This window comes from Ambystoma mexicanum, chromosome 6q (assembly GCF_040938575.1).
Source record: "Ambystoma mexicanum isolate Mex_15411 chromosome 6q, UKY_AmexF1_1, whole genome shotgun sequence".
Lineage (NCBI taxonomy): Eukaryota > Metazoa > Chordata > Amphibia > Caudata > Ambystomatidae > Ambystoma > Ambystoma mexicanum.
In genome coordinates, this window is record NC_090937.1 from 576471428 (window position 1) to 576491265 (window position 19838).

General features: G+C 54.7%; 1 protein-coding gene across 1 annotated transcript in view; it reads right to left on the reverse strand.

Annotated features, from left to right (window-relative positions):
• Nucleotides 1-19838, reverse strand: part of LOC138516152 (bifunctional heparan sulfate N-deacetylase/N-sulfotransferase 3) — a 758026-nt gene that overhangs the window by 52172 nt on the left and 686016 nt on the right. Inside the window, exon 13 of the mRNA XM_069631061.1 lies at nucleotides 2192-2294. Coding sequence (XP_069487162.1) covers nucleotides 2192-2294 — 103 coding nt within the window. The remainder of the gene's footprint in view (nucleotides 1-2191; nucleotides 2295-19838) is intronic.

Consider the following 19838-nt stretch of genomic DNA (forward strand, 5'->3'; position numbering starts at 1 on the left):
GCAGCCAAGGCTGGTTATCTATTCTTGAAGGCTGTGAACATGAGAAGCTAAATCATCCCTTTTTAAGGTGCAAATAAAGAACACCAAGCATGCCAAGTTTTATTAATTTAAGACATATAAATGCTGCAAAATGGACCAAATCGTGGTCTCCTGTCACGTGAGACAAGGATGGAAATAGAGTTGAGCTTGGAGCCGTAGATCAACAATAGTGCGTGCTCAAACTCCCTTATACTCCCAGAGACAAGACTACTCTGCAAGGCCAAGTTCAAAGACAATCTTCATGGCAGAAGGCATGGGTGATGAGAGACGTTGGGCTAATTGGGTGGGGAGGTAAAGTCAAATCCACCTCCTGGCACCTGAGTTTGAGCATATGTGCTGCTAAGTGAACCGAATGTTCCAGACATGGCACGCGCGTGCCAACCAATTATAGAGGGCTGTATAATGAAGGGCTTTATAGTTTGGGAGCCAATGATATACCGTGTACTTACTAGTGTTGAAGATGACACATTTTAGAGGTAGGCATAAGTTGTCCACCTGACAGTAGATATCCAATCACAAATCCACCCCTTATAGAAAGTATACTTAGATGTTCCCCTTGAGCCTATCACAGCCCCTCATAGGTTTTTCTCATTTGCCACGTAGTATGACGTCACATATGACACATTTTTAGTATATAAATGTGTTTTTATGTGAACTGTGCGAGAGCTCGAGTGAACGTCCATTGATGTGCGCTGTTTTAGACAATTGATATTAAAACAATAAACTTTGCCATCTTCCTGAGTTCGATTATTTGGTGTCAGAGTTATTCTGGATCCCCATCCATTGCATTTGTGTTATCCAAAGGGCCTTACGCTCAGAATCAATTCTAAGTGGAGGTACATTCGAAACAATCTTAACACCAACTCCCTATTATTGTCTTCGAGCCCGACCTTATGGTTATGTGCCCTCTAAGGTGATGCCACCATGGCCTACCGGAGCAGTAGGTATTATGGCCTGACATTTGGCGCTGTGGTGGTGCCATTGTAATGACCACTCATCTAGTGGGCAATAGAGCCATCCTAACCTCTTGTTGAACTAGACCACTGTATGTCATGTTTGCGCATGACTCTCACTTAAAGCGCGCCTGGTGCGTGACCTGGATTGTACAATTGTCAATGGGACCTCTTAAGAGTGATGACCCACCAACTCCTCCCTAGCGTTTTGTAGTTTAGTTTACTCTGTTTGAAGACAGTACGATTGTGTGAATAGTATGCTTTGATGTTTCTGCATTAATTTTATGTTTGACTTTTTATGTTGCACAAGCAAAACTTAATTTTGAGCGTTTTCAAGATAATTAAATTTTGCCATTTGCTTGCATTCATGATTTATGTAAGCTGTTGATGTTGACCTTTAGACCTCTGATCATCATGTAGTGCCACGAAGAGCGTGAATTTGTCATGTACCTGATGTTTTCCAGGGTGTGGTTGAGTAGTGGGTCGCAAGCAGTGATGCCAGGTCTCAGGCTCGGCTGTGATTCTTTTCTGGATGCTGGATTGGCGCACTTGCTATCGTGCGCAGTCTCGGGAAGTGTTTCTGGGTCATGCACAGTGCTTCCTGCTTATGGATGCTGATTTATGATGAGGGAAGGGAGTCCCTGTCAATGGTTTGTAATAACGCTTGATTAGTTATTGATTCATGTAATTAAATGCGGCCACCCTCTGCTCAATCTCCTTGTTTTAGCAACTCATCATTAGCTTTCAGCCAGGGCTGTACTGTGTGCGCCCCTGAGAAACGTGCAGCGGCAGTCAGACCGCGCGGAGTGAAGTGGGAAGTGTTTCCTGAGCTGAGCGCCCATGAGACCAGGGGCTCGCTGTGGCTGCATCTTTACAACACAAGCCGTACATGTCAGCTGAGAGCACTCAATGGAAAGGTTGTGGGCAGGGCTTCCTGTCGTGATTGGAGGAGATGCCTCTCGCTTGCTGAGTAGCGGACAGAAACTATGATAGCATGCATACATTTCACTGCCCTGCTTTCTTCGCTTCTACTTCACCCTGAACCCTTGCCATCAGAGCGATACACCACCGCATATGGTTGTCCTTTTGGCATTTTGATGAGCTGATGCTCAGTTTCACATTCATGTATTTTCTAGAATCCTGCCCGACTCCTGAAAATTCCGCGTTTTGGTGCTCAGTGGCGTTCAGCCATTTCTCACCTCTGAATCCATGGGTGGGTACCGCCGACCTTTGCTCCTCCCAAGGCATTTCGTTTTTCCTTCTTCCAGCAGCTGGCACCAGAATCCTTTGTGTGAGTCAAATCTGGAGAAAATCACAGTAAATTCTGTTATTTGGGGGCCACCTTCCTACATGAGGTCTGCATATGGTACAATCACTTGTGGTTATCGATTAAAACATTAACAGGGTAATTCATAGAATCCAGCGCACAAGTAGCGCACGCGGCTGGCGCACAGCGTGCGCCTGCGATAGTCTGCGCCAGGCACGTGCGCTAAAACTGATTTCCGCGCACAGCGTATTCATGGATTTCATGCTCCCAAACCAGCCGTGGCGCAGAGAATCGCAGCGAGCCTGCAGCAGCGCCAGTAACGCCCCCAAGAACGCCCTCGCGCAAGGAAAAGCCATCAAAATCGCTAAATCATCGCTAAGGGCTGCGCTAACCCTGGACCACTTCACAGGGCAGGCAAACAAGGAAAGCAAAGCGGGCAATCTTCAAATCAGGAGTACGCGGGAAGTTCTACACGCGACTAGGCAGGGAACGTGAATTACAGGGGTACGCGGGAATTATCACACGCGAACAGCCAGGGAACGCGTATTACAGGGGTACGCGTGAAGTAGAACACGCGATAGGCCAGGGAACGTGTATTACAGGGGTACGCGTGAAGTAGAACACGCGATAGGCCAGGGAACGTGTATTACAGGGGTACGCGGGAATCATCACACGCGAACAGCCAGGGTGCGTGTATTACAGGGGTAGCGGGAAGTTCAACACGCGATTGGCCAGGGTACGTGTATTACAGGGGTACGCGTGAAGTAGAACACGCGATAGGCCAGGGAACGTGTATTACAGGGGTACGCGGGAATAATCACACGCGAACAGCCAGGGTGCGTGTATTACAGGGGTAGCGGGAAGTTCAACACGCGATTGGCCAGGGAACGTGTATTACAGGGGTACGCGTGAAGTAGAACACGCGATAGGCCAGGGAACGTGTATCACAGGGGTACGCGGGAATTATCACACGCGAACAGCCAGGGTGCGTGTATTACAGGGGTAGCGGGAAGTTCAACACGCGATTGGCCAGGGTACGTGTATTACAGGGGTGCGTGGGAATTATCACACGCGAATAGGCTGGGTGGGCCCTCACAGGTGTACCCTGTACACCCTCCACGGCCCCTGCAGGCAGCCCACAAAACAGGGGACTACCCTGCACACCTGATCATGTCCCCCTGCACCCCCATCCACCAGGGGCACCCTCCACCAGGCCCCCACCCATGTCTCCCACCACCCCCACCCCCCAGCAGTGCAGGGGCACCTGCCAGCAGGCCCCCACCCATGTCTACCACCACCCCCACCCCCCATCCACCAGGGGCACCCTCCACCAGGCCCCCACCCATGTCTCCCACCACCCCCACCCACCAGCACTGTGGGGCACGTGGCCAGCAGGCAGTCAGGCAGCAGCAGATGGCAGGTGGGAGCGTGCTCAGGGCTCTGGGGGACTGTAATTTGGCCTCCTGGCCAGGAGCGTGGTCTTTCGTGTTTGAACGCGTGGACAGCCTGATAGGGAGTGATTTTGCACGTGAAAACTCCACACTCAGCGAATCGCGCGAAAACCCGTCACCAGCATATGTGCGTCTATAGTTACCTGCACGGGCAGTGTCAAAGCGTGTGATTGGTGAAAATGGATCTACACGCAGGAGTGACAAAGCGTGTGATTGGTGAAAATGGATCTACACGCAGGAGTGACAAAGCGTGTGATTGGTGAAAAGTGAGCTACACGCAGGAGTGTCAAAGCGTGTGATTGGTGAAAAAGGATCCACACGCAGAAGTGACAAAGCGTGTGATTGGTGAACATGGGCCAAGCACGTACACGCCGTAAGTGACGCTGTACGTGTGGGCCTGTATATAAGGTAGTGTAGAACACCATTTCCCTGTACGTGCTTTTCGTGGAGAGCGAGTGGGTGAATTCTGTACTTCTTGTCGTTTCACACGCGATTTACTTCACGGCGTTTCCAGTTCGTACTCCCTGTTACCTCTGACAGCTTTTTCTCTTTTTCCTCTTGTACTGGTTTACCTGGGCCTGTTCCCTCAAACAGTGTCCCCTTCTACTGTTGTCCTGTCTCCTCAGACAGCGTACACATCTTCTTTTGGCGGGGGTGTTGCCAACCAAACGCGCTCATTTTTCACGCTCTTTTACCTGGCAGACGGTGAGTCACGCACGTATCTAACTTCTGTGCTTGCCCCGTGTGTAGCCTACCCCTTCAGAGGTCATTCTAGGCTGCGTGTGACACGCATACGTTCATTGTGTTACTGGATGCCACAGCGTAGTGCAGGGTTTTCCATCAGCACACGTGGTCTAGGAGGGGTATTGTGCACGTTCCTTAACTTTTCTGGGGTGCCTGTGCGTTGCGTGACCCGTCATCTTTCCCCAGGGGTGTCATATAGCCTTGCCACTGCACTAGGGTACGAATACCATCTGGTACCCAACCCCTTTGACTCCCAATTGCCCAGGACAATTGTGCACACTGACTCCCATACGCACAATAACATCAGTGCCATGGTTGGGAGGCATGCAAGCCGTAAGGGTGGCAAAGGTGGCCGAGCCACACGTGGTGGCCGTGGAGGATCCACTAGGGGACGTGGTTGTGACTTGCAGGGTGCCCCTGTCCCCCCCAGTCTGGAGGACCAGTCAGGGACACCCATGCCCCCCCCCCCAGTTGAGGGTCATGTGGCTGATACCAACCCTGATCAGCCCTTGTCGGACCAGCCCATTGTGGCACCAGACCTGTCCGAGGGTGATCCCATCGCTGACATCCAGGTCAGCAGGTCCACTGCACGTGCACCGGTGCACATTGGTGTCATCAGGGCACGCGCATCTATGCCAGATAGGTCATCTGCTGGCCCCCGTAGCCAGGGTGTGGCTCCATCCACCCCACCTCTCATACACCCTGCCAAGACTGTGTCGGTCCTAGTTCATGCACCTCAGATCAGGCCTGACCCCATCCCACTACCCCCAATGCCTGCACCTACTCCCATGCTGAGTGTGCAATCCCACACACCCAGTACTGAGTCCACCACGGCTCCTGCCCCTAGTGTCCACAGCGGCGTAGGACACTCTGGATCCCCACCCCCTTCCAAGCGCAAGAGGAAGAGTGCACGTCCGGCACAGGCTGATGCCCCAGGCACGGCTGCACAGTCCGGCCCATCAAGGAAGCCAAGCTTCACAGACGCCGAACTGAATGCACTTGTTCAGTATGTGTCAGATCATGATAGGGAAATGGTCATCGTTGCAGGGTCCAAGACCACACATGCCAGACGCCAGGCACACTGGCAGACCATTGCTGACAGAATAAGTGCCCTTGGAGTAGTGAGGCGCACAGCTAGTGATTGCCAGAAGCGCTGGAATGACCTTAAGCGCAGGGCAAAGGATAAGCTGGCCTCAAGTCATGCCGCAACCTTGGTGACTGGAGGTGGGTCCCCAGCACAGGAAATAGAACTCACACCACACGAGTCCGTAGCTGGATCCTACGTCACCGAGGGACAACTCCAAGGTGTGGGAGATCTCCCTGATTATGAGGCATCATCCGGTGAGTGCACATGCATGTGTGTATTATCCATGTGCATGGTGTGTGTGTGAAGCATTCATGTTGGGTGCCTGTCAAGGGGGTGTGTGGCAGAGTTGATAGTGGCACCCATGTGCCTCATCCAGTATGTTCAGTGCAACACCATCTGCCCACAGCACTATCCCAACTGGCAACAGTGCACATATGGCCCTACACCATGGAAGTTGCCCTTGAATTGTCATTTTGTCACTACATTGTTGCTCATACTCCCCTGTCTATTCATCTGATGTCTTACATACCATTCCTATACTTTCCCCCAGCCATTCAAGTTTCATCTTCACATGCCTGACATGCAATGATACCACATGCTAATGCGTCCTCTGTATATAAATGCCAACCAACATGCTGTCATACTGTGGATGTTGCCTTGACATCCACCTCCTACCTGTGTGCTTTGGTACCGTCTGGTTTCGAGCCCCATTCCCTCACACTCCATGCTGCTCTTCATGGTCTATCTTCCCTGACTTCTACAGTTCAGACCATCGTGCCCTACTCACGACACCTGCTTGCTAACAGTCAAATGAGGGCACCCTGCCCTCCAATGCGACCCACCCTATTGCTGACAAGTGCATCTGAGCCTACTCAAAGCTAACTCTCACTGACATCTGCTCATACATGCCTTTGCCTGTCCCATAGACCCTTCACATGGTCCCTGTCCTCTCTCCTTGCTCCTCTTCCACCATCAATGGTGGGACCCGTTGGGGTGTACTCCTGGCCTCCTTCCAATCCTCAGAGGCCACAATTGATGTGCATGGTAATGGGAGCATCTCAGTCCAAGGCCCTTAGGCCAACCTCATTCTCCTTGAGAAATGCTACCCACATCTCATCAACTTCCTTTCCTCTCCTGCTGTCCCCCCTCCTCTCTCCTCATCAATCCTGCACTGCCTCCCTGCACCCTCCCATGATCCTTCTCCGCCTCCCACTCCAACTCCTACACATGCTGCACCTCTGATCTCTAGCACTCCCCGTAAGTCCTCCAAGGCTGTCAACCTCCTCCACAATTACACTCCTTTCACTTCGGCTGCATCAGGCATTCCTCCGATATCTGTCACTTACATGAGGTTATGCACCTTGACATCCTTGGTCTCATGGAAACATGTCTGACGGCCAGCTCTGTCTGCATCCTTCACACACTCCTACCTGATGTTCAGGAGACCCTCTCCCTGGCCCGCCACTACTGTGCAGGGGGGGTGTGCCCTTGGCTTCCCTGAGGGTATTCCTGCCACTGTCACTCCTACTTAGACCTACTCCACTCTGGAATGGCTTGTGTGACGTCTCTCTCTACCACACCTTGACATTCACAAACTGTGCGTACTGTGTCTGGGAAAACTGGTCAAATGTACTACTTCCTTTCTGAGTGTCCTCACCTCTCCTCCTCACTCATGTCCCCAGACACAGAAATCCTCTTCCTTGGTGCTGTACGCATCCACCTGCATGCTTGTTGACCCCCCACGTGACCTTTCTGTGACCTCAGCAACTCCCTCTCACCCTCTAGACTCCCGTCTGTCCCTACTCATTCTGCAGGGCACACTCTTGATGCTCTGATCTCATCTGACTTTCCCCTCTCCGTCCATCTCTGCACTCCTCTCTCCTGGAGTGATCACATTCTCCTCTCCTCCCAGCTCACCCTCACCACCCCACAGGCAAAGCCACCCTCACCACTGTCACACACCTTCTTGGTATTCCAACCCATGAAGTGTGTGTCAGTCGAGGCTCATGCTGCCAAGATCTCCCCCCCATCCAGCTCCCCCTTAGGCTCACTCCCATCCTGACAGGGCCCACTCCATGCTCCACTCTATGTCAGGTACACTGGATGTCTTTGCCACGGTCATGACCACCTGTCTGAAGCCCCATGCCAATGCAGAGTCCTGGCATGACTCGGATCTTGTGAACCCAGACCACAGGTGCCGGGTGGCAGAGAGGGAATGTCCTGCATCATGCTCATCCTCTGGCAAACTGGCCTGCCACATGCTCCAAAGGCAATAGCGCCTCACCCTTTTCACCAAGATGAGATCCCCAATCCAAGGGCACATATCTGCGGCATGTGACAACTCTGCAGGACACATAGAAATCTGCAAGGACCTTGCCGAGCCAGATGCAGTGTGTACCTCCCCTGTCCCCTCCGAGCCCACAGCACTGCATGATTGTATCTGTACCCCTATAGGCCACCCCCCCCAGCACTTGTCTGCGCCTAACACCATCTGCCCTTGACGTTAAGTCCTACTTACCTTGTACAGCACTTCCAGCCGCCACTTCCCCTTGCACTTCATTGTGCCACCCACCCCTGCACTTGCGTGACATGAATGACACCAGCACCAGTAGGATTGTTGACTGGCATCCCCTTCTGCCCCACCACCCCTCAGTGCTCCGCTGTACCTTCATACATTTCTGGACCGGTGCTTCACGAATGCTATATGATTCCTTTACAGGTGATGGGGAGGTGGAATCTCATTGTTTACTGCATTTTGTTGATGTAGACAAGGCACTGTGCATCGTGGCCAATTTGGACTAGCAGATCCATGTACAACATGTTAACTTATTGATGTGATGATGCAATGTCAGGACCAGAGTGGTTGAAATCCAAAAAAGTTGCCCTCCTCTCCCTCTTCACTTGGTGGCTATGTCACATGCCATGTGTGTGATGGCATGTGCCTTTGACATGGCAATCACCGGCCAATGTGTGATGGCAGTGCTAGGCAGCATGGTGAGCAGGCGTTGCTCTCCAATCTGTACATTGTATGCCCTGAGCCTCCCCTACAGACCCAGTGATGGTGAATGCATAGGAGGTCTCCCAGTCATGTGGGACATGTGTCGTAGAACTACTGCCTCTGTTGTTCATCAGCCCTTGTTGCATGCCATGGTGCTAATGCCTGTTTCCATTTTTCTCTTTCATGTCTTTGCAGGGGACGAAGCACTTGTTGATGCTGGGGATGTGGTGGTTGAGCCGTCCCAGGAGGGCAACCCGGGCCGACCTTCCACAAGTGAGGGACGTGGTGTGTTTGTGGGTGAAAACCCACAAGTGCTGCAGGTCGTGCTGTCGAGGGGTGTCTCTGGGGGTTCCTCCCCCGAGCAGTATTCAGGTGTAGACTCGGAGGATGACACCTATGTGCAGTCGCAGGTGAGTGTTCTTGGGAGAGAATCTCCTCTGTCCGACCCACCTGCAGCCGGGCCATTGCCCTCAATGGGGATGTCAGTGTCGGCAGCTCAGCCTCCGGTGGTTACGGATGCAGGGCCACACCACACAATCTCTGATCCTGTTCCTGGGGCTGCAGATCAGAGAGGGAATGCAGTCCTGCAGCCTGAGGCCTTGCCGGCACAGCAAGGCGCAGTCCGCCTTGCCCCAGGCAGGTGTGGTGCCCGTCAACGTGGTGGCCGTATGCCACCTGGCAATACCGCTTGGGAGCAATCCATCTACGGTATGGCCAACCAACAGGCAGCATCATCCGAGATGATTGCACAGGCCATGGATAGGGTGGCCACTTCCATTGTCCCCCCAGAAAGGCTGATGGAGCGACTGGAGCAGGCTACAGAGTCCATCTGCCAGGCACACAGGGAGGATATGTTGGCGTCCAACATGGACAGGCGGGCGGCACTGGCGACTCTGCGGGAATCACTTTCCATGGAGTCCCAGCGCCACAGGGAAGGCCTGAGGGAAGAATTCCATCACCTCAGGTCGACCCTGTTAGAGCTTGAGGCTTCATCCCATAGAAGGACAGAGGAGCAGCTGGAGCGTCTGACACGGACGCTCTCGGCCGAGATGCAGGCAACTCGTGCGGAGGTCAGGTCATCCCGGAAGTTACTGCATGGGGACCTCCGCATGATTACAACCCAGAACCAGAACTACCAGACCCGCCTGCTTGCAGCCATGGAGGAGCAAACTCGTGCTTTGCGTGGGCTGCCTCCCATTGTCACACCATCTTCTGAGGCAGCTCCCCCACCTCCTGAGTCAGCTGCAGGGTCTGGCCAGAGCGATAGCGACTCATCTCCCACAACAGAGTAGCCGTGTGGGCCACGAGCCTATGGGGTGTTTTAGTTTCCCATGATCCACACAGGTGGATTGTGGCGTGCATCCTGTCCTCGGACCTCATAGGTGGCCCCCCCCCCCGCCGGCCCTTTCATGGCCATTTTTTCTCAATATTTTTTTTTCTTTTCCAAGAGTGTTGCCTTGTGTGGCTACCTGGGCATACACTGTATTGTGGCTGGGCACATGCAGGCTTGTCCTGAGTTTGGTTTCGATGCTTGGGTAGCAGACATCCACACCCCTCCTGCTTCCGTTTCCATGGGCTTGCAAAGGGTGTGCCCAAGTGACAGCAAATTACACGGTGACATTGGACTCCCATGAGCTGTTGGCCAGTCCATAGTCAATACTGTGTAGACATTCATAGTGTACATTGTTGTTGCACCTAACTATGCATGATGGTTTGATATGTGCCTCTACTTACATATGTTGCTCATGTTTTGCAGGTATTTCACACAGTTCTTCACACGGGCATACTCTCTGGAGTCAGACTACATGTCGGTAGATGTGCACTGACACTTTTGCGTGGCGCCATCACTGTACATCTGGACGGTGAGGACATACCAGCAGAATCAGGTAATGAGACTACCATTGATTACATGCATTGTGTCTTGTTTGGGTGGGCTTCAGGGTGGGTTGGTGTGTAATTTGATTGAAATTACTCTTACACAGGTGTGTAGTAGTGGCTCCAGCGCGGTTAGCTGTTCAAGTGCGGCTATGTACCATTTGGGGCACTGCTATTTGTGACACCGGTGTCATGTTGTGATGGCCAGTTTGTTTGCTCTCACATACCATGACATGGTGTCCTCAGTGGCGGGACTGTGAAGGGAATGGGTGACATGGCAATGTTGTCATGTAGTGAATCGCCTGTGGCAATGCATATTTGATTGATGGAGTTGTGTCTTTTCGTTGTGATGCATTGCTGGTGTATGTGTAGGTAGGGGTGCACACATAGTGACACTTCCATGTTAACAATCTCAGGCTGAAGTGTATCTGACAGTTTATTGTCAAGTAATTTTGTGACATTGTCAGGTAGTGTCATCATTGATTGTCAGATGGTATGTGCCAGAGCAGTGTGCACTAGCCAGCACTGTGATTCCTAGGTGAAGAAGTTGGCCACCAGTTGCGTACGGGCTGCCTCCCCCCGTGCCCTTTCCCCTCCCATGCGCAGCGGGCGTGCATGTGGTTGTGGATGTGGGGGCACCACCATGTCCACGGGCAGGCCCCGGCGTGTTGCAACGTTGTGCAGGACACATGCTGCCACTATGATCCTGCACACTATTCGGGGAGCATATAACAGCTGCCCGCCAGAACGGTCAAGGGAGCGAAAGCGTGACTTCAGCACTCCGAATGTGCGCTCCACTATGCCCCGTGTTGCAATGTGGGCTGTGTTGTACCTTACCTTGGGTGGCGTGGTGGGGTTCCGGATTGGGGTCATCATGTGGGGGCTGATAGGGTAGGCACTGTCCCCTGCGGAGGTGGTGATGGGTATCATTAGTGGTGTTGTGTCATGACCCAGTATCTGACATGCATGCATGTGCAGTGGCATTCATGCTCACCAAGCAGCCATGTATCTCCATGCTGGCCAGCCTCTAGGTCCCGGCATAGGGTAGACATTCTGTAGATGAAGCTGTCGTGGGTGGACCCGGGATAGTTGGCATATACTGATGTGATTATTCCCTTGGCATTGCATACAACTTGCACGTTGATGGAATGCCAGTGCTTGCGGTTTCTATAGATGTGCTCTGTTGCCCTGGGTGGACGTAGAGCCACATGTGTGCAGTCAATTGCACCAAGCACTTTGGGAAATTGAGCCACACCATAGAATTCCTGGATGCACGTCCGCCTTTCTGCATGAGTCCTGGGGAGATATATGTGCCTGCGGACTGATGGCCGTGCAGTGATGATGTTCAAGACCTGGTGTAGGCAGCGTGACTGCGTGGCCTGTGACACACCACCCACTATGGCACTTGTCCGCTGAAAGGATCCAGTGGCCAAGAAGTGCAGTACATTCAGGACCTTCTGCAGGGGGCTGAGTGCTTGGGAGCACAGGGTGGGTGATGTGAGGTCATCCTCCCACTCACTGACCAGGTCCAGTATGATGTGTGCTGGAAACCTGTACCTCCCATACACCTGGTCATCAGGCATCCCGAATAGGCTGGTTCTGGGTGTGAATATTCTGGCCCTGACTCTCCTCCTCCTCCTCCTTTGGTAGCCCACTGCCACTGCTGCTAGGAACGGTATGTTCATCCTGGCATCTGGCTTGTTTATTGATAAGTGCGCAAATTAATGCCTTGCGCGTGTTCTAGGCGAGCGTGTGACCCTCGCACCCCTGGAATCTAGTTCCCACTCCAATAGCGTGTGGAAATTCCCACGCAGCAGGCATACAGGTGCGCTGACGTACTTGCGTGTGTAAGTGCCCGCGCACCCCTGAAATACACGTACATAGGCCAATGGCGTGTACGCGCACTTTTGGCCAATTACACGCGATGTAATACACGTACATTGGCCAATCGCGTGTACGCGCACTTTTGGCCAATTACACGCGATGTAATACACGTACATTGGCCAATCGCGTGTACGCGCACTTTTGGCCAATTACACGCGATGACACTCTGACGTGCAGTATTTCCACGTGTGCTCCGTCATCACGTGCTGAGTGGGGAACGCCCGTGCGGATCACGTCAGACGCGCTTACGCGGTGAGGGACTCTGGTCCAATAGAATCGCATATGCGTGCTGACGCACTTACGCGCTAAGGCCCTTTCCTCGGATTTCACGCTGACGTGCAGGAATTTCACGTGCCAAATCACTCCGTATCAAGCTGGCCACCCGAAAACACACGGAACACCACGCTCCTGCCCAGAAGGCCGAGTTACTGCCCCCCCAGTGCCCTGAGCAGCCTCCCACGTGCTATCTGCTGCTGCCTGCCTGCCTGCCTGCCTGCTGCCACCGTGCCCTGCCATTTGGTGCCTGCACATCAGCCATCTGCAGGGGTCCAGTTGCTGTGTCCACCCCTGCTGGAACTGAAGACTCCCAACTGGGATTACATCGCTCCACAGCCCAGCCCCAGGACCCAGTTGCCCACCCACACCTGCCTCTGGGGTTGCCATGTCGGGCACTTCGACATCTGGCACCAGTGGCAACCCCAGGCCAGAGGGGCAGAGGGGCACCAGCTTCACTGCCACCGAAGTTGGTGTCCTGGTGGAGCATGTCCTGGGGCAGTATGATGCCCTCTTTGGATCGTCCCGCGCCAGCAAGGAAGGACGGGAGAGGATCTGGGCCGACTGTGTGGTTGCCATCAACGCGGAGGGGGTGGCAACCCGCAACGTCCAGAAGATCAAGAAGCGCTGGGAGGACTTGAGGTCCAGGACCCTTGTGAAGGCCCGGCGCCTCGTGGAGGGGGGCCGGGGCCGCATGAGTTCCATCCAGAAGAGGGTCCTGGAACGCGTACGCCCAGCGCTCCACGCCCAGGTCCTTGAGAGGGAGGCCCGTCTGGAGTTGAGCGATAAGTGTGCAAGCATTACTGTGTGAGACAGGGCATGTTGCGGTGTGCTGGTTCTATGATACTTGCCTGTATGTGTGCCATGGGCCATGTATGCATGTATGTGTGCAGGGACATCATGGTAATGCATGTGCGACCAGTGATGTGTGACCCACATGGTTGTTGCATGTGTTGAAATGTGGCATGGGGAGCCCTATGCAGATTTAGGACATGAGAGCATGCCAGTCTCTGTACCTGGACATGGATGGGGGTGTAGGATGGGTGCTGATGCCAGGTACATATATGGTAGCCATGTCTGTGTGCCTGACCTGCGTGTCTGTGACTTGTGCATGCCATGGATGCATGACACATGTGTGTGACAATGCACAGATTCTGTGACGCACCCAACTTACCCTTGTTTCGCCTGTGTTCGTTGTGTTTGGGGCCAGATGGATGTGACTGAGGTGAAGTGTGTGCATGTGATATGCATGAGCCATGATGCATGTGAGTTACATATCATTGAATGTTTCAAGAGTCAATTGGACATGCATGGAAATGTGCATGGCATGCACCATGCCTTTTACTGTGTGTGTTTTGCCTGGACTGACCCATGTGTTGTGGAGGGACATGATGGAAGTGTACTTTGACAGGGGTGCTCATCTGCTATTGCTTCCTGTCTAGGGGACCATTTTACAGTAGCCTGATGCTTGTGTCCTTTGTCTCCCTCTACGCAGCGGCTAGTGAAGAAGAGGGCGGAGACGGCGCTGTGGAGCAAGGCGGCGGGGATGCCCCCACGGCTGCAGCGGAAGGGGTGGGTGAGCCCCCACAGGGGCCTGCTACGGCGGGAGACGGTGAGGAGCCATCCAGGTTGGTGGTTTGCACAGAGGAGGAGGAGGCCGACACTGGTGCACACATGGGGCCTGGTGGGAGCATCCCTGCTGGTGCAAGTGGTGCAGTCCAGGGCCAGGGGCAGGAGGCAGCACAGGTCACCGTGGAGGTGCCTGTGCATGTCGCTGTCCCTGACCCTGTGAGTGCACCACCATGCACCAGCAGGGATGCCCCGTCCCAGGCCCGTCCGCAGGTAGTGGGGATGTCCATGTCAACTGACTCCCCTCCACCTGCGGCCGTGGGAACCCCTGGCCGCGTGGAGCAGGTCCTGATTGGGGTCGCGATGCGCACGGCTGTGATTTGTGATGACGTGCGTGCTTCCCGGGAGGAGCACGCACGTCATCACGAAGTGCACCGTGCCGACGTGGCCCAATTGGGATCGGCCATGTTCGGGGGGTTCCTGCATGTGTTGGCCAATCTGACGGCCCTCTCCTCCTCTGTGCAGGCTATCCACCGGTCGTTCTCCTTGCCGTCTTCCGGCCCAGATGCCACCATGGCCCCCTGTGGACCTGCCCCGACCAATGCAGCCAGCTCGGTGGGGATCCCATCCCTGCCACAGTTGGGAGTCGGAGGTCCAGCAGGGGTGGACGACACAGCAAGTGGACCCCAGCAGATGGAAGATGTGCCGGCATCATCGGGCAGGGCACGTGCACGACGGCGTCGGTGGTTACCATCAGCCTGGATGCCGTCGTGCTGGCAGAGGCAGTGGCGTCGGAGGCAGCAGCGGGCTCGACGTGGGAGGCATCATGGCTCAGGGCCATCAAGATCAGAGGGGCAGGCATCGGCCGGAGGGCAGGGCAACCCTGGCATGGCGGTGTGTTCCGTGTGGGAGGAGTTTGGCCAGCGGATAGGTGCGGAGCGGCAGCGGGCGGAAGAGGAGCGGCTCGCCATGGCCAGGGCGGAGATCTCCATGCGTCGGGCATTGAGGCGGGCTGAGTGCCTCGAGGAGGCTCGCAGGGATTTTGGTGAGCACATGGGGTTGTCCCTGCGAGACCTCGGGGCCAGGACAGAGTCCCGCCTCCAGGACATTGACATGGAGTTCGAGGATGCCCTGGCCAGCATCACCAAGTGAGCCGCAGGACTAGCCCGCTGCCTTTGTATATAGTTTTTTAGTTAGTTAGTGCTAGGTTTCCTTTATTTATTTTTATTATTTTGGACCGCTCGGACAATGGCCACTTTTTTGTACATATTTATTTTATTAGTTAGTATTAGGTTTCATTTGTGGTGTTGGGCTCATGGACCCTGGAACATTCCTGTATATATTGTTATATTTTGGGAGATACATTTTTTAATTTTTTTATTGTTTACACCATGACGTAATGGTTTTTCTTTGATTTCCTACTACATGGTTTTGCTTTGGACAAATTCTATTGATTTTTTAATCCTTTGTTTTTTGGTTTATCATTTTTGTTCTCGGACATGGACCTTTTATTTACTTTGCCACATAGTTGTATGTTTTATTGGTTTACTTGATTTTTGTTTTTAATACATTTTTATATTATCTTACACTTGTGTTATTTTCTCTTTGGTTTCTTACATGTCATGATATGGGTTTTGACATTCACTTGCACCCATTGTGTATGTGTGTGTGACGGACATGTGTTCTTTTGCATACTTGCCTTTGGGGTTGTGTCATGTGATTGCATTCACTATGTGGGTGCATGCAATCCTTGCCTGGGTGTTTGTGCTGGGTATGCTGGCCATTACTGCCATGATTGTGTATCGTCAGGACCTGGGGCCAGGGGGACATGGGTGGGGGCCTGCTGGCAGGTTCCCCACAGTGCTGGGGGTGGGGGTGGTGGGAGACATGGGTTGGACATGGGTGGGGGCCTGTTGGCAGGTTCCCCACAGTGCTGGGGGTGGGGGTGGTGGGAGACATGGGTTGGACATGGGTGGGGGCCTGCTGGCAGGTTCCCCACAGTGCTGGGGGTGGGGGTGGTGGGAGACATGGGTGGGGGCCTGGTGGAGGGTGTCCCTGGTGGATGGGGGGTGGGGGTGGTGGGAGACATGGGTGGGGGCCTGGTGGAGGGTGCCCCTGGTGGATGGGGGGTGGGGGTGGTGGGAGACATGGGTTGGACATGGGTGGGGGCCTGCTGGCAGGTTCCCCACAGTGCTGGGGGTGGTGGGAGACATGGGTGGGGGCCTGGTGGAGGGTGTCCCTGGTGGATGGGGGGTGGGGGTGGTGGGAGACATGGGTGGGGGCCTGGTGGAGGGTGTCCCTGGTGGATGGGGGGTGGGGGTGGTGGGAGACATGGGTGGGGGCCTGGTGGAGGGTGTCCCTGGTGGATGGGTGGTGGGGGTGGTGGGAGACATGGGTGGGGGCCTGGTGGAGGGTGCCCCTGGGGGGTGGGGGGTGGGGGTGGTGGGAGACATGGGTGGGGGCCTGGTGGAGGGTGTCCCTGGTGGATGGGGGGTGGGGGTGGTGGGAGACATGGGTTGGACATGGGTGGGGGCCTGCTGGCAGGTTCCCCACAGTGCTGGGGGTGGGGGTGGTGGGAGACATGGGTGGGGGCCTGGTGGAGGGTGCCCCTGGGGGGTGGGGGGTGGGGGTGGTGGGAGACATGGGTGGGGCCTGGTGGAGGGTGTCCCTGGTGGATGGGGGGTGGGGGTGGTGGGAGACATGGGTGGGGGCCTGGTGGAGGGTGTCCCTGGTGGATGGGGGGTGGGGGTGGTGGGAGACATGAGCAGGTGTGCAGGGTAGTTCCCTGTGGTGTGTGCTGCCTGCAGGGGCCGTGGAGGGTGTACAGGTAATGCCTGGGAGCACACAGCCAATTCGCGTGTGGGACTTCCCGCGCACCCCTGAAATCCACGTACCCGGCCATATCGCGTGTGGAACTTCCCGCGCACCCCTGAAATCCACGTACCCGGCCATATCGCGTGTGGGACTTCCCGCGCACCCCTGAAATCCACGTACCCGGCCATATCGCGTGTGGAACTTCCCGCGCACCCCTGAAATCCACGTACCCGGCCATATCGCGTGTGGAACTTCCCGCGCACCCCTGAAATCCACGTACCCGGCCATATCGCGTGTGGAACTTCCCGCGCACCCCTGAAATCCACGTACCCGGCCATATCGCGTGTGGGACTTCCCGCGCACCCCTGAAATCCACGTACCCTGCCATATCGCGTGTGGAACTTCCCGCGCACCCCTGAAATCCACGTACCCTGCCATATCGCGTGTGGAACTTCCCGCGCACCCCTGCAATCCACGTACCCTGACTAATCGCGTGTGGGACTTCCCGCGCACCCCTGAAATCCACGTAGCCGGCCATATCGCGTGTGGAACTTCCCGCGCACCCCTGCAATCCACGTACCCTGACTAATCGCATGTGGAACTTCCCGCACACCCCTGAAATCCACGTACCCTGCCATATCGCGTGTGGAACTTCCCGCGCACCCCTGCAATCCACGTACCCTGACTAATCGCGTGTGGAACTTCCCGCGCACCCCTGAAATCCACGTACCCGGCCATATCGCGTGTGGAACTTCCCGCGCACCCATGAAATCCACGTACCCTGCCATATCGCGTGTGGAACTTCCCGCGCACCCCTGAAATCCACGTACCCGGCCATATCGCGTGTGGGACTTCCCGCGCACCCCTGAAAACCACGTACCCGGCCATATCGCGTGTGGAACTTCCCGCGCACCCCTGAAATCCACGTACCCGGCCATATCGCGTGTGGAACTTCCCGCGCACCCCTGAAATCCACGTACCCGGCCATATCGCGTGTGGAACTTCCCGCGCACCCCTGAAATCCACGTACCCGGCCATATCGCGTGTGGGACTTCCCGCGCACCCCTGAAATCCACGTACCCTGCCATATCGCGTGTGGAACTTCCCGCGCACCCCTGAAATCCACGTACCCGGCCATATCGCGTGTGGAACTTCCCGCGCACCCCTGAAATCCACGTACCCGGCCATATCGCGTGTGGAACTTCCCGCGCACCCCTGCAATCCACGTACCCTGACTAATCGCGTGTGGAACTTCCCGCGCACCCCTGAAATCCACGTACCCGGCCATATCGCGTGTGGAACTTCCCGCGCACCCCTGAAATCCACGTACCCGGCCATATCGCGTGTGGAACTTCCCGCGCACCCCTGCAATCCACGTACCCTGACTAATCGCGTGTGGAACTTCCCGCGCACCCCTGAAATCCACGTACCCGGCCATATCGCGTGTGGAACTTCCCGCGCACCCCTGAAATCCACGTACCCGGCCATATCGCGTGTGGAACTTCCCGCGCACCCCTGCAATCCACGTACCCTGACTAATCGCGTGTGGAACTTCCCGCGCACCCCTGAAATCCACGTACCCGGCCATATCGCGTGTGCAACTTCCCGCGCACCCCTGCAATCCACGTACCCTGACTAATCGCGTGTGGAACTTCCCGCGCACCCCTGTAATCCACGTACCCGGCCATATCGCGTGTGCAACTTCCCGCGCACCCCGGTATGCACGCACATGTTTATTTTTTCTCTCAGCGCGTGTCTGTGTTTGTGGGTACCCCTTTGTACGTCATTTGTCCTGGAGGGCCACAGTATTGGACATTGATCATGTCTGTATATAGGTGCTATTTGTTGGCGCACCTTTTAGCGCACATTTCTTGCAGGCGCAGAGACGCTACCGCCTGCTTTCTTGTGACGGTCGTGTTTGTGCCTGTTTGTGCCTGTGCGCTGCTTTGAGCGTGCGCTTTTTTGCCCTATTCTATTCCATGAATACGTGTTGTATGCGAGCGTGTGGGCGTTCCGCACACTTACCTCCTATACTTTCCCCGTGCCGCCCACATTCTTCCCCATTCCGAGTGTTGTGCCCCATTTTATTCCCCATTCCGAGTGTCCCGCCCTGTGTTCCGCCTACTTTAGAGCTGTGCGCTGCGCTCGGAGTGATAGCGCAGTGGCCGTGGCGCACGACGTTGGTTGACCTGTGCGCCGGCCTGCGCCGCGCGCTTTTTCAGCGCACGTCCTCTGCTTTTCTTGCGCACGGACTTCCATGAATCGACGTGCGCTGGTTTCCCTGCGCTTTTCGCTAATTTTCGGCGCAGCGCACGTATTGGCCCCTCTGCGCCGGGATTTTCGGCGCACATTTATTCCATGAATCGGCCTGTAAAAGTCTCAACACGAAACCGAGGTTACCCAGACATAAAATGACATGCCCTTCAGTTTATGCGGTTACCCTGTTTTCTTGGATTCGTTAAATTTAAGTTCCCTTTGGTTACTTCGTTATATTCTTGCCATCACTGTACAGTGACACACACACACACCACAATCCACCCATACAGAAGCACAGCACACACACGCACACCAGAGACTGGTAATGAGAGGGAACATTGAATTAGCAATGTCCACTAATGCATAGAAATCTACAAGTCTACTTTTATTTGTTTTTTGTTGCTCTTTTGCAGAAGTAGATGAATCTGACATGAGCATGATCTTAACCCCGTAAGTGCCAGGCTAGTATGCAAGTCTATGCAAAAAGGATAATGCATACTCGTTCTTGGCACTTAAAGATCTGCTGTGTACACTAGTCCCCTTTCCGAATGCTGTTTCCTCCCGCTATGATGTCACAGCAGGTAAATATGGAGTTCATAATCCATGACATCACAGCCAGGCATTTCTT